The following is a 14,075-nucleotide window of genomic DNA, read 5'->3' as shown; positions in this document are numbered from 1 at the left end:
AGTCTCAAATCAAGACCGTCATGTATCAAGTCAAGTCTCAAGTCCTAAACTTTGAGTTTCGAGTCCTAAACAAGTCAATGTGCTCTTCACCAAATGTAATACCGTTTCACATTTTTAAGAAGAGTAATAGTTAGTATATTACATTTACGCAAATCATGAATGATTTAAAAAATATCTATTTATGTATTACTTTCCAAATAAACATTATATTTCCATGGAAATACATGGGTAGCCATGAGAAAGACATCCCACCAACAGTGATTGATTATCGCTATGGGGCGCAATAGGCTTGTACATAATCGCCCAACCTTAATATTCTCTCTCTCTCTCTCTCTCTTTCTTTAAATGAAGAGTTGATGCGCTGCACACTTTGACTCGAGTCCAAGTCATGTGACTCGAGTCCACACCTCTGACTGTAAGTGCTGTTATGTGAAGTGGAAATGTCTAGCAACGACGGCTCATAACGGGACCGGCGAGTGCTGAAGCACGTAAAAATAATCTGTCCTCGGTTGCAACACTCACTACCAAGTTCAAAACTGCCCCTGGAAGCATTGTCAGCACAATAACTGTTTGTCAGGAACTTCATGAAATGGGTTTCCATGGCCGAGCAGTCACACACAAGCCTAAGATCACCGTATGCAATGCCAAGCGTTGGCTGTAATGGTGTAAAGCTTGCTGCCATTGGACTCTGGAGCAGTGAAAATGTGTTCTCTGGAGTGATGAATCACGTTTTAATTTTGGTTTGTCGGATGCCAAGAGAACGATACCCACCCCAATGCATAGTGCCAACTGTAGAGTTTGGTGGAGGGTGAATAAGGGTTTGGAGCTTTTTTTCATTGTTTGTCTAGGCCCCTTAGTTCCAGTGAAGAGAAATCTTAATGCTAAAGCATACAATGACATTCTAGACGATTCTGTGCTTCCAACTTTATGGCAACAGTTTGAGGAAGGCCCTTTCCTGTTTTAGCATGACAATGACCCAGAGCACAAAGCGAGGTCCATACAGAAATAGTTTGTTGAGATTGGTGTGGAAGAATTTGACTGGCTTGCACAGAGCTCCTGACCTCAACCCCATCGAACACCTTTGGGATGAAGCAGCAGCGCCTCTTCAACCTCAGGAGGCTGAAGAAATTCGGCTTGTCACCAAAAGCACTCACAGACTTCTACAGATGCACAATCGAGAGCATCCTGGCGGGCTGTATCACCGCCTGGTACGGCAACTGCTCCGCCCTCAACCGTAAGGCTCTCCAGAGGGTGGTGAGGTCTGCACAACGCATCACCGGGGGCAAACTACCTGCCCTCCAGGACACCTACACCACCCGATGTCACAGGAAGGCCATAAAGATCATCAAGGACATCAACCACCCGAGCCACTGCCTGTTCACCCCGCTATCATCCAGAAGGCGAGGTCAGTACAGGTGCATCAAAGCTGGGACCGAGAGACTGAAAAACAGCTTCTATCTCAAGGCCATCCGACTGTTAAACAGCCACCACTAACATTGAGTGGCTGCTGCCAACACACTGACACTGACTCAACTCCAGCCACTTTAATAATGGGAATTGATGGGAAATGATGTAAATATATCACTAGCCACTTTAAACAATGCTACCTTATATAATGTTACTTACCCTACATTATTCATCTCATAGGCATACGTATATACTGTACTCTATATCATCGACTGTATCCTTATGTAATACATGTATCACTAGCCACTTTAACTATGCCACTTTGTTTACATACTCATCTCATATGTATATACTGTACTCGATACCATCTACTGTATCTTGCCTATGCTGCTCTGTACCATCACTCATTCATATATCCTTATGTACACATTCTTTATCCCCTTACACTGTGTACAAGACAGTAGTTCTGGAATTGTTAGTTAGATTACTTGTTGGTTATTACTGCATTGTCGGAACTAGAAGCACAAGCATTTCGCTACACTCGCATTAACATCTGCTAACCATGTGTATGTGACAAATAAAATTTGATTTGATTTGATTTGATTTGAACTGGAATGCAGACTGAGAGACAGGCCTAATTGCCCAACACCAGTGTCCGACCTCAATAATGCTCTTGTAGCTGAATGGAAGCAACTCGCCGCAGCTATGTTCCAATATCTAGTGCAAAGCTTTCCCAGGAGAATGGAGGCTGTTAAAGCATCAAAGGGGAAACCAACTCCATACTAATGGCCATGATTTTGGAATGAGATTTTCGACTAGTAGGTGTCCACATACTTTTGATCATGGATCACTGATGTGGCTCAGTTGGTAGAGCATGGCACTTGCAATGCTAGGGTTGTGGGTACGATTCCCATGGGGCTTTAGTACAAAAATGTATGTACTGTAATTTGCTCTGGATAAGAGTGTCTATTAAAAAGGAACGGATAAAGCAGTTCATAGTGAAGTTTTAACATAGAAATAAATTGCATTTGCAAAGTATTTGAAGAAACTGGAAAACATATGTCAAGCAAATATTTTTATATTCCACAAGTATTATCCGATGAACTGCTTTGAACAGATAATTATCAGACTCAAGTTATAAATGTTGATAAACACTCAAATCATTACGTGATCCTCCAAGACATTGATTCAGGTTTAATTGAAAGATAAACTGAGGTCCACACTCCAACCAACATATAATGTCCACAGAAGAAGAAGAAGAGGAGGAGGAAGAAGAAGACTACTAAAAGAGGATAGATGACTAGAAATGAACTAGAATTTAATTGTTGGAGTAGTGAACGCACGATTTTGTGTAACTCAAAACGGGTAAAAATTCTACAGATCCAGAGAAAACGACCTTGTGTATTTCAGGTAAAATAACAACCCAATGTTTATATCCCAGGACAAAGAGTTCAGAGTTTATTTTGATACTTCAATCTGCCTGTCTTGTAGTGATGTACAAATTAACATGTGCACGATAGCGCATGCAGACGCACGCGTGTGCCCGGTCTAGTCAGCATGCTAGGCTTCCACATCCTTATGATGTATATATTTTCATAAGCGTGAATGCAAGAGACAAGAGAGAGGTCGGAATGTCTGACTGAAATATGGGACAAATCTACCTTTTTCCCCAAAATTTGTGGTGTTTGAATTTGTTGATAAAATGCAGTACATGATTGTTTGTGTGTGGGACAAAGGGCCAAAATGCGGGACTGTTCCACACAATCTGGTACATGTGGTCACCCTAGTCCCCATGCTTGTCTCAAAGCAGTGCAATGGCGCTGTCCCAGGTACGTAGGCAAGGATGGGCCTGGGTGGACACAGGCCCACCCACTGGGGAACCAGGCCCACCTAATCAGATTGAGCAAAACCTCCAAAATAATACATTATTAAAAAAATAATAATAAAGAAATATGCCAAAAATACACTATCGCAGCAGTGCAAAAAACTATTTGTGGCTAGCAAAAGCTCTAGTGATGTCCTTGGTCTCTATTTGACTTCCTAGGGGAAAGATAGGGAAGTGCATTCTATGAAATGGCATCAGACACACTAGTTAGTCACAGGACTTCGTGGCGCAACGGTAGCGCGTCTGACTCCAGATCAGAAGGTTGCGTGTTCAAATCACGTCGGGGTCAAAAGTTTTGTATGGGAAAACAAACACAAATTCCAACATTCCAATCCATGTGATGGGTATTGCAGATGTCATACCACATGTTGTTGTTGCTGCAGTCTGTCTCTGGGGGTTTCATGCCGGTGACCCGTGGGGTCACATGACGAGGGATGAGGTGAGAGTGGGTCACATGACACAGGGCTTGGAACCTCTGGATGCCACTCTCAAGCCTCTTCCTGTGCAGAGAGGGAGTACAGAGAGAAAAGGAAGAGAGAAGAGAGTAGTCATGCAGAGAGGGGGAAAGAGAGACGGGGTGGGCACAGTGAGAGCAAAGAAAGGGAGGGGATATACTGTAATAAGATACATACAGGAGAGATACTTAATCCTCTGACATTAACCATATAATTAGATAACAGGGTGCAATAGGGAAATTTAAAATGAGTTATGTTTATATTTGGTTTAGAATGATCAACACAATGTTTAGCATAAGGTACCTGGAGTTTCTGTAAAAAACAAAATTTCCAGTGTTGTTTTTGGGACACTAAAGGTGTTTGTTGATGGTCACTAGAGTTGAAGCTGAATGTTTAGGATAAGGGCCTGACCAGAGAAGGCTAGCTAGACATTTTCTCTGCTTCTGTGCGGTCTCCCTGTTGCATATTGTAATAAACTAGATAGATTTTTGATTGACTTTACCAATTACTGATATTTTATGTTCACCTATTACAAGTACAATGAATTGCAATTCTTCAGGCATTCCATAACCTGTGACCAAAAACAAGCTACATGTGGACAGTACCAAAACAAAATGATCTAATGATTCTGTCTCTTTGCAGCAAAATCTGCAGAGCTGGGAAGATTGTATCCCCCATATAAATAACATTCTATTGGTTGCAAGAATTTTGTATAATAATTTAAATGGAAAAATTCAAAGTTTTGAATCCGGCGTCATTTTGCATATCAATTCATTAACCATGTGACTTGGAATCGGTACGTCAAAAATCTCTTTCCAACTATTTTGCAATCTATATGCCACGGCTGTCAATTTTTTGGTCCTTAAATGAAACTAGTATACTTTTTTATTTATCACAATTTTCTTTAACCAACAAGTTCCTTACTCTTTTCCCCTTGCACTCTCTTCTCCATTTTTGCAGTAATGCTGCAATTAGTTGGTTGTAATTTTGGGTAGAGCAGACATTTCCATGTGTTTTTGTTAGCTGCATGTGTGACATAACTCCCCCAGTCCTATTTATGATATAATTTACGAAGATTTACGAAGATTTTTTAAATAAATTAGTATATTTGAGTTTAACCACAATATTTGTTGTATTATTTGTTTTGTGTTTTCTGGTGGATTAAATTTAAATTGCAACCAACTTTCTATGGCTTGTTTTAAAAATAGCGAAATTTGGGAGATTATTTTCTTTTCAAATAACTGAAAGTGAGAGGTTGTAATCTGAATAAAGGGAAAAGGGCCATTCTTGAACATAGGATGAGACATTCATAGTGTTTTTGCTAGAGAACCAGTTTGGATTTAAGTATTACTTTTATATGACTGGAGCCTTTAGTGAGAAGTCTAATGCTATAATATTTAATAATTTCTGCCCTCCGAATTCATATTCATTATATAAATAGGCCCAATTAACTTTGTCTGGCTTGCCGTTCCAAATAAAATGGAATATTGTTTTCTCATATAATAAAAAAAAATGTTCGCTAGGTGTAGGCAAGACCATAAGCAAATAGGTAAACTGGGATATGACTAAAAAGTTAATCAGGGTGATTTATCCACAAATAGACAGGTATACCTTTCCATGGTAGCAAGATCTTATCTATTTTTGCTAACTTTCTATAAAAATGTATTGGAGTGAGATTATTTATTTATTTCGGGATATGTATACCACGTATATCCACATCACCATCAGACAATTTTATAGGTAAACTACACGATAATGTAAAACTTGTATTTTTTTGTGATCCAATACGTAACATGTATTTTTAAACATCGAAAGGCGACTGGGAATATGGCCGAATACAAACAGTGTAGTTATTCCCTACGCAAGGCAATCAAACAAGCAAAATGTGGGTATAGAGTGGAATCGCAATTCAACGGCTCAGACACGAGACGCATGTGGCAGGGTCTACAGACAATCACAGACTACAAAAGGAAAACCAGCCACAGTCACGGACACCGACGTCTTGCTCCCAGACAAACTAAACACCTTCTTTGCCCGCTTTGAGGATAATACAGTGCCACCGACACGGCCCGCTACCAAGGACTGTGGGCTCTCCTCCTCCGTGGCCGACGTGAGTAAGACATTTAAACGTGTTAACCCTCGCAAGGCTGCCGGCCCAGACGGCATTCCTAGCCGCGTCCTCAGAGCATGTGCAGACCAGCTGGCTGGTGTGTTTACGGACATATTCAATCTCTCCCTATCTCCGTCTGTTGTCCCCACATGCTTCAAGATGGCCACCATTGTTCCTGTTCCTGTTCCTGTTTGGGGCGGCAGGGTAGCCTCGTGGTTAGAGCGTTGGACTAGTAACCGAAAGGTTGTGAGTTCAAACCCCCGAGCTGACAAGGTACAAATCTGTCGTTCTGCCCCTGAACAGGCAGTTAACCCACTGTTCCCAGGCCGTCATTGAAAATAAGAATTTGTTCTTAACTGACTTGCCTGGTTAAATAAAGGTAAAAAATTTTTAAAAAAAAACCAAGAATGCAAAGGTAACTGAATGCCCCGTAGCACTCACTTCTGCCATCATGAAGTGCTTTGAAAGACTAGGTAAGGATCATATCACCTCCACCTTACCTGTCACCCTAGACCCACTTCAATTTGCTTACTGCCCCAATAGGTTCACAGACAATGCAATCGCCATAACACTGCCCTATCCCATCTGGACAAGAGGAATACCTATGTAAGAATGCTGTTCATTGACTACAACTCAGCATTCAACACCATAGTACCCTCCAAACTCATCATTAAGCTTGAGGCCCTGGGTCTTAACCCTGCCCTGCGCAATTACCTCTCACTCATCATCAACAAAACAAAGGAGATGATTGTGGACTTCAGGAAACAGCAGAGGGAGCACCCCCCTATCCACATCGACCATACAGCAGTGGAGAAGGTGGAAAGATTTACGTTTCTCGGCGTACACATCACGTACAAACTGAAATGGTCCACCCACACAGACAGTGTGGTGAAGAAGGCGCAACATCACCTGATCACCTTTGGCTTGTCACCTAAAACCCTCACAAACTTTTACAGATGCACAATTGAGAGCATCCTGTCGGGCTGTATCACCGCCTGGTATGGCAACTGCACCGCCCACAACCTATGCCACTCTGTTATTGCTCATCCATATATTTATATATTCTTATTCCTTTACTTAGATTTGTGTGTATTTGGTATCTGTTGTGGAATTGTTAGATATTACTACACTGTCAGAACTAGAAGCGCAAGCATTTCACTACACTCACAATAACATCTGCTTACCATGTTTATGTGACCAATAACATTTGATTTATAGTACACTTATCATTATTAGGTTGTCTGCTTCTTTCCCCAGAGAAAGACATGGGCAAATTCTATGAAACAGTCTCATACTGCCTGGTTAGTTACCAATGACCTTGTGGTGTGGTTGTTCAGAGACCAACTCACCTCATTGGACATATTTAGCAGATGCACTTTTCCACAGCAACTTACAGTAGATGACTGCATACATTTTAAATATTTGTTTGTACTGGTCCCCCGTGGAAATCAAACTCACAATCCTGGTATTACAAGTGCCATGCTCTACCAACTGAGCCACATGGGACTAGTGCTGGTCAGAGCAGGCTCAGTTTTCATTCATGCTTAAAAACATTAATCCTGACATGATTTGAAGTCCGACGCATTACTGTTGCGCCACAAGGTCCTGAGTAAGTAGACTGCTTGATATCCTTCTGCTGGGAATGAGAAACTGAACACCATGTGAGGATCAGAACTTCGAGAGGCCTGATAGCGCTGCACCACCAGACTTTGTGGTGCAACAGTAGCGCGTCTGACTCCAGATCGCAAGGTTGCGTGTTCAAATCATGTCGTGGTCAATGCTTTTGAGACTAAAAACTGACCAGCACTAGCGATGAATTGGTCATTGAACAAACATGGCTTTAGAAGACAACACAGGCAGGCCTCTCTCTCTGAGGAAGAAGGACAAAAGTCAGATTGGAGCTCCCGAGGAGCGCAGCGGTCTAAGGCGCGGTATCTCAGTGCAAGAGGAGTCACTACAGTCCCTGGTTTGAATCCAGGCTGTATCACATCTGGCTGTGATTGGGAGTCCCATAGGGCGGTGCACAATTGGCAGGGGTAGGCTCTCATTGTAAATAAGAATTAGTTCTTAACTGACTTGCCTAGTTAAACTAATATAAACTTTTGTGGAGGTGAGTCGTGACCAGATCTAGACGGTCAGAGAGGGGATAGTCACCTGGCATTGTGGTCCAGACTGTCACTGAAGATCTGGGCCAGCTCCTCTGCTCTCTCCTCATAGGCTGTCCTCATATCCCACAGCATGGACCTCTTACTGCTGATCAACTCACTGGTGGCTGACAGAGGCTTGGCAGGACAACTATACACAGAGAGAGAGAGAGAGAGAGAGAGAGAGAGAGAGAGAGAGAGAGAGAGAAAAAAAGATAATTACTTGAAACATTGGGACACATATTTCCCTCAGATTACACAGATCCACAAAGAATTTGAAAACAAATATAATTTTGATAAACTCCCATATCTATTGGGTGAAAAATATGTGCAATCACAGCAGCAAGATTTGTGACCTGTTGCCACAAGAAAAGGGCAACCAGTGAGAACAAACAACATTGTAAATACAACCCACATTTATGTTGATTTATTTTCCCTTTTGTACTTGTATATAGACATAATACGACATTTGAAATGTCTTTACTATTTTGGAACTTTTGTGTAAAGTGTAATGTTTACTGTTCATTTTTGTATTGTTGATTTCACTTCTGTTAATGATCTATTTCACTTGCTTTGGCAATGTAAACATATGTTTCCCATGCCAATAAAGCCCTTAAATTGAATTGAGAGACAGAGAGAGAGACAGAATGACTTTGCAATACAAAAACATCACATGTACACTGCATTCGGAAAGTGTTTAGACCCCTTGACTTTTTCCACATTTTCCACAGTTTTATTTCGTCATCATACTAAACACAATACCCCATAAGGACAATGTCCCATAAGGACATGTTCGCAAATGTATAATAAAAAAGAAATATGAAATGTGAAATATCACATTTACATAAGTATTCAGACCCTTTACTCAGTACTTTGTTGAAACACCTTTGGCAGCGATTACAGTCTCGAGTCTTCTTGGGTATGAAGCTACAAGCGTGGTACACCTGTATTTAGGGAGTTTCTCCCATTATTGTCTGCAGATAATCTCAAGCTCTCTCAGGTTGGATGGGGAGCGTCGCTGCACAGCTATTTTCAGGTCTCTCCAGAGATGTTCAATTGTGTTCTGGCTGGGCCACTCAAGGATATTCAGAGACTTGTCCCGAAGCCACTCCTGCGTTGTCTTGGCTGTGTGTGCTTAGAGTCATCGTCCTGTTAGAAGGTGAACCCTTGCCCCAGACTGAGGTCCAGAGCGCTCTGGAGCAGGTTTTCATTAAGGATCTCTCTGTACTTTGCTCCGTTCATCTTTCCCTCGATCCTGACTAGTCTCCCAGTCCCTGCTGCTGAAAAACATTTCCATAGCCATTATGCTGCCACCACCATGCTTCACCGTAGGGATGATGCCAGGTTTCCTCAAGACATGGCTTTTGGCAATCAGGCCAAAGAGTTCAATCTTGGTTTCATCAGACCAGAGAATCTTGTTTCTCATGGTCTGAGAGTCCTTTAGGTGCCTTTTGGCAAACTACAAGTGGGCTGTCATGTGCCTTTTCCTTTTTCCGTCTGGCCACTCTACCATAAAGGCCTGATTGGTGGAGTGCTGCAGAGATGGTTGTCCTCCTGGAAGGCTCTCCCATCTCCAAAGAGGAACAATGGAGCTCTGTCAGTGATCATCGTCACCTCTCTAAAAAATACATTTCTTCCATTTTAGAATAAGGCTGTAACGTAACAAAATGTAGAAGAAGTCAAGGGGTCTGAATACTTTCTGAATGCACTGAAATTACACACAATGCAGGGAAACTTTATATACGGTATATGTCTTTTTTTTATGATTGATGATTGATAGATTGATTGACTGATTGAGTTGTTGTGACTAGAGCTAGATAGACAGTGGCTTTAGCAGGACAACTATACACAGAGACAGAGACAAGGCTTGTTTTCAATACAACACAGTTACACTCAATGCAATTTGATACTCAATGTAATGCAGTATAGTAAAATAGTGTAGGCAACATTTTCTGTCTGCAAAATAGCTTACTCGCAAACCTGACCTACTTGACCTCTTCTAGTGCAAAGCACCTCAACTTTCAACACAGAAAAGTTCCCAAAACTGGAGAGTAGTGAGGGAGGCTTTAGCTAGCCGGCTTTAGCTAGCCGTCCAGCTAGCGGGCCCTTTAGTGACCTGACTACAGTGACCAGGGTAGAAAGCAGCAGTGTTGTGTTGGGCTTCATTGCTGGAACAGCATTGGGAGGAAATCAACCCAAAGGAACCAATGCAAAGCTCTGAGAGCGAGTCTTTCCACCATGGCATGCGCAATACAGACAAGTCTGGAGGCTTTCTCTCTCTCACTTCTGACTCCTATACTGCATCTGAAATTGCGCTCTATTCCCTACATAGCGCACTACATTTGACAAGAGCCCAATGTGCCCTACAGAGGGATTTGGGTGCCATATCAGATGCAGTGTAAGAGTTGGGGCAGCAGGGTAGCCTAGTGGTCTAGCGTTGGACTAGTAACCGGAAAGTTGCAAGTTCAAACCCCTGAGCTGACAAGGTACAAATCTGTCGTTCTGCCCCTGAACAGGCAGTTAACCCACTGTTCCTAGGCTATTATTGAAAATAAGAATTTGTTCTTAACTGACTTGCCTGGTAAACAAAAAACATAACATTTAAAACAGACAGGACAGAACTTATTTTTATTCTGCAGCTGGTAGAACAGTAGAAAAGTAGTAGTAATTTGAGTTTAGGTGTAGCAAGCCAACCTTTTGGGTCTTGGTGTGTCTTTGGTCTTGGGGCGTGTTGTGTTGTCCTCTCTCTGAGGGGTGGGTTGGGTAGGTGGCCTGTTGTGTGAGGGAACAAATCCGTTAGTATTTAGTTAGGGCATATAGTTAGTTAGGGCGTTTACATATTAGATCACCCTCTCACCCTGGGGTCTGGAGTTAACAAATGGGGTTGAATGTCTGCGTGGAAATGCAAATGTTTCATTGCTAACCTGGTCACCATTGGGTCGGCATGACATGATAATGCTTTTACTTTTACTCAGTCAACATCACGTAATCATCCACTAGCTCAATTCCAACACACACAGCCATTTATGAATTTGTTCATTCCAGAGATAACTTGTCTTGGTACCCCTTTAATCTATTGCCGAGTAAAGGAGAAGAGAGGAGCAGGAGAGTAAGGGATGACAGCGGAAAGAGAAAAGTAGTAGTAGTAGTAGGAGTAGTGACCAGAAAGGGGAGTGGAATGTGGCTAGGCCTAGGGGTACGTTACCGGTATCCGACAGTCAAAGTGCCGTCGCCATGAATCTGCTCTGGATCACCGAAGTCTTTGGTGACACTCTGGTGGACTTCATCCAGCAGCTTCTGAAGGTCTGGGCGGAGAGGCAGTAAACATGAACAGTGACAATATTATAAGGACAGCGTTTTGTTCTTCTCTCTGTAGCCTATAGGACTCACGTCTCACAGGTGTCACCGCTATAGGGTTATCTTTATTTGTATTTTTTTTAGAGACGATTCGACAAAGAAATGATTTACTTTTTTTAAAGGAGCAAAATCATAAAGTCGAATAGTAGGCTATTTAATGAGAAAATCAAAAGCTGTCATCCACAGTGTCCCTCAGTTCAGAGTAATTGCCAGAAGGACTTGCCAGAGGATGGCACTTGCAATGCCAGGGTTGTGGGTGCAATTCCCACAGGGGACCGGTATTAAAATGTATGCACTCTGGATAAGAGTGTCTACTAAATGACTAAAATGTCAATGTCAGGAGAGTAAAGTTTTATGAGACAAAAATGATCCCCTAGCTCCCTCTGCTGTTCAGATGCAGTAATGAATTCAAAGTCAGTTCAGATGAACAGATTGTTGGCTACAGAACAAGATCTCTTTGAAACACACTATGGTGGAATACATCACAAGTGACACACATAAAATGACATTGCACTAAATCTTCATAAAGCACTCGAAAAGAATGGAATACATTAATCAAAATATGAAAATACACCAACTACAATTATGCAACTTATATTATGTGAGACAAAATTAATCACGTGGTGATTAATGTGCTAGATACCTCATAGGAAAAACCCCACCATAAAACACACCGTCAAAAATGATAATAGCCAATCATTGTAACCAATTGTTCTGGCTTTAGATTTAATATAATTTTATAATTAGCTCATAATTTAAATGTATTATCTTTTATGAAAATCTTCAAATAATGAGTGCCCAAATGTTGATTCCTTTTTCATCAAAGAGTTTTTAAAATTAAAGAAATGAAAGTCCCTCCCTTCACCCTAATTTTCGCATCCCAAATAACACGCTATCTCCTATATTGTGCACTGCTTTTGACCAGATCCATATGAGCCCTGTTTACAAGTAGTGCACTACATAGGGAAGAGGGTGCTATTCAGGACGCATTCCTAATTTTTTTTTTCAGGTAGAAATGTGCCTTGGGGCGGGCGGAGTGAGTGAGCTCAGCTGAATATCGCTGGTGCCCAATTTCTGGATTTGAGGCATAACTCTGTGGATTATGGAGAAGAGCAGTTAATTGCTTTAACCCATGAGGAGTAGGGGGAGGGGGGGTACGACAACGAACTGACGATGACTCGGGCAAACATAACTAGTCTTTCGTCAGAATGTGATAGCATAACGAAGGCTCTGATCGCTCTTGGATAGATCCGTTGACTAACTATCCTCCAGTTTTGATGCAAAGCACTCTGGGAAGCCAGAGCTGGAGAGTAGTGAGGGAGGCTTTAGCTAGCCGTCCAGCTAGCGGGCCCTTTAGTGACCTGACTACAGTGACCAGGGTAGAAAGCAGCAGTGTTGTGTTGGGCTTCATTGCTGGAACAGCATTGGGAGGAAATCAACCCAAAGGAACAAACGCAAATCTCTGAGAGCGAGTCTTTCCACCCTGGCATGCGCAATACAGACAAGTCTGGAGGCTTTCTCTCTCTCACTTCTGGCTCCTATACTGCATCTGAAATGGCGCTCTATTCCCTACATAGCGCACTACATTTGACCAGAGCCCAATGTGCCCTACAGAGGGATTTGGGTGCCATATCAGATGCAGTGTAAGAGTCAGAAGTGACGTGTTGTACGAGGAAAACATCCCCTCAAAAACAAACATTTCACTTTGAGCCCAGGGTGTGTGTCATATCACGATCACGTCAGAAGGAAGAGCTGTTCCTATGACAACGGGATCCGAGTGTTTGGGTTCTGTGTGTAGATGTGTGTGTGGGGGTCTTTGGGTTCTGTGCGCACGCCACAGATGTTCCTGCAGAGTGACAGGGCTGATGGGAAACAGATAGGGCTCATTCTGGCTCCAAAAATGCAGAACCAGATGACATGGAGTAACGAGCGGGCCCCGGCACACACGTCACCTCCTCTGAGCGTGCGCGCACACACACACACACACACACACACAGTGAGCTGACAGAGAGCTCCAAAGAATATAACACACAGAAAGATGAGGAGAGAGGCGTTTGCTCCACAAAACAACCCCATTGAACACAGACACAACCTTCACACACACTACCCCTCAGGTTTCACCATATTGCACCCATTTTTAACCACAGAGAACCCTCTGAATATTACATACAAGACTATTTACTTACACTCTGACATGGGCAGCTCTGTCTCGGAGTCCCCTCCTGCTCCTGGTTGCTCCGCACTATCCTGGCTGGCTCCAGTGGCAGTCACTATAGCTCCAGTTAATGTAGCTCCAGTGTCTTCTATCCCAGGGCCCAGGGAGGACAGGCTGCCCAGAAGGGTAGGGGTGGTGAGGGCTGAGGAGGAGGCTACGCTCAGGGAGGACCCCTTCAACAGGTACAGACGACCAGAGGAGGAGCGGGAGGGCCTGGAGCCTGTTCTACGTGGCTGGGGGATGAGGTGAGAAGGAGGTGTCAGAGGGGATTTCCACGCATAGATTTTCATAAAAGCGCACCTAGAGCCTTGCATATGCACAGGCACACAGAGACTCACGTACATACCCAGACAGACAGGCATGCAGGCAAGCAGACACACACATCTCTCCTTGGCTGAGGACATAGAGTATGAGGATTTGCAGAGGAAACAGTCACGTATCTCCCTTTCCTCTCTCCATCTCTTTTTCTCTCTCCCCTGTGCCCTTCCCTCTCTCCAGCCTG

At 42.9% G+C, this 14,075-nt stretch overlaps 1 protein-coding gene and 1 non-coding gene across 4 annotated transcripts in view; one reads left to right on the top strand and one right to left on the bottom strand.

Annotated features, from left to right (window-relative positions):
* Positions 1-14,075, bottom strand: part of LOC110526028 (coiled-coil domain-containing protein 60) — a 49,826-nt gene that overhangs the window by 4,957 nt on the left and 30,794 nt on the right. For 2 of the 3 annotated variants that reach the window (XM_021606609.2, XM_021606610.2), the window contains exons 7-11: positions 13,545-13,806; positions 11,207-11,306; positions 10,696-10,773; positions 8,012-8,152; positions 3,655-3,792 (exon numbers count right to left, since the gene is read on the bottom strand). In XM_021606609.2, coding sequence (XP_021462284.2) covers positions 3,655-3,792; positions 8,012-8,152; positions 10,696-10,773; positions 11,207-11,306; positions 13,545-13,806 — 719 coding nt within the window. The remainder of the gene's footprint in view (positions 1-3,654; positions 3,793-8,011; positions 8,153-10,695; positions 10,774-11,206; positions 11,307-13,544; positions 13,807-14,075) is intronic. The other variant, XM_021606612.2, reaches the window with a different exon arrangement.
* trnaw-cca lies at positions 3,510-3,581 on the top strand. Its single transcript has one exon. It is a non-coding gene; the product is annotated as a tRNA-Trp (tRNA).

The sequence above is a fragment of the Oncorhynchus mykiss genome, chromosome 6, assembly GCF_013265735.2.
Source record: "Oncorhynchus mykiss isolate Arlee chromosome 6, USDA_OmykA_1.1, whole genome shotgun sequence".
Taxonomy (NCBI): Eukaryota; Metazoa; Chordata; class Actinopteri; order Salmoniformes; family Salmonidae; genus Oncorhynchus; species Oncorhynchus mykiss.
Note: the sequence above shows the minus strand (reverse complement) of the source record. Positions and strands in the feature narration are given on the sequence as shown.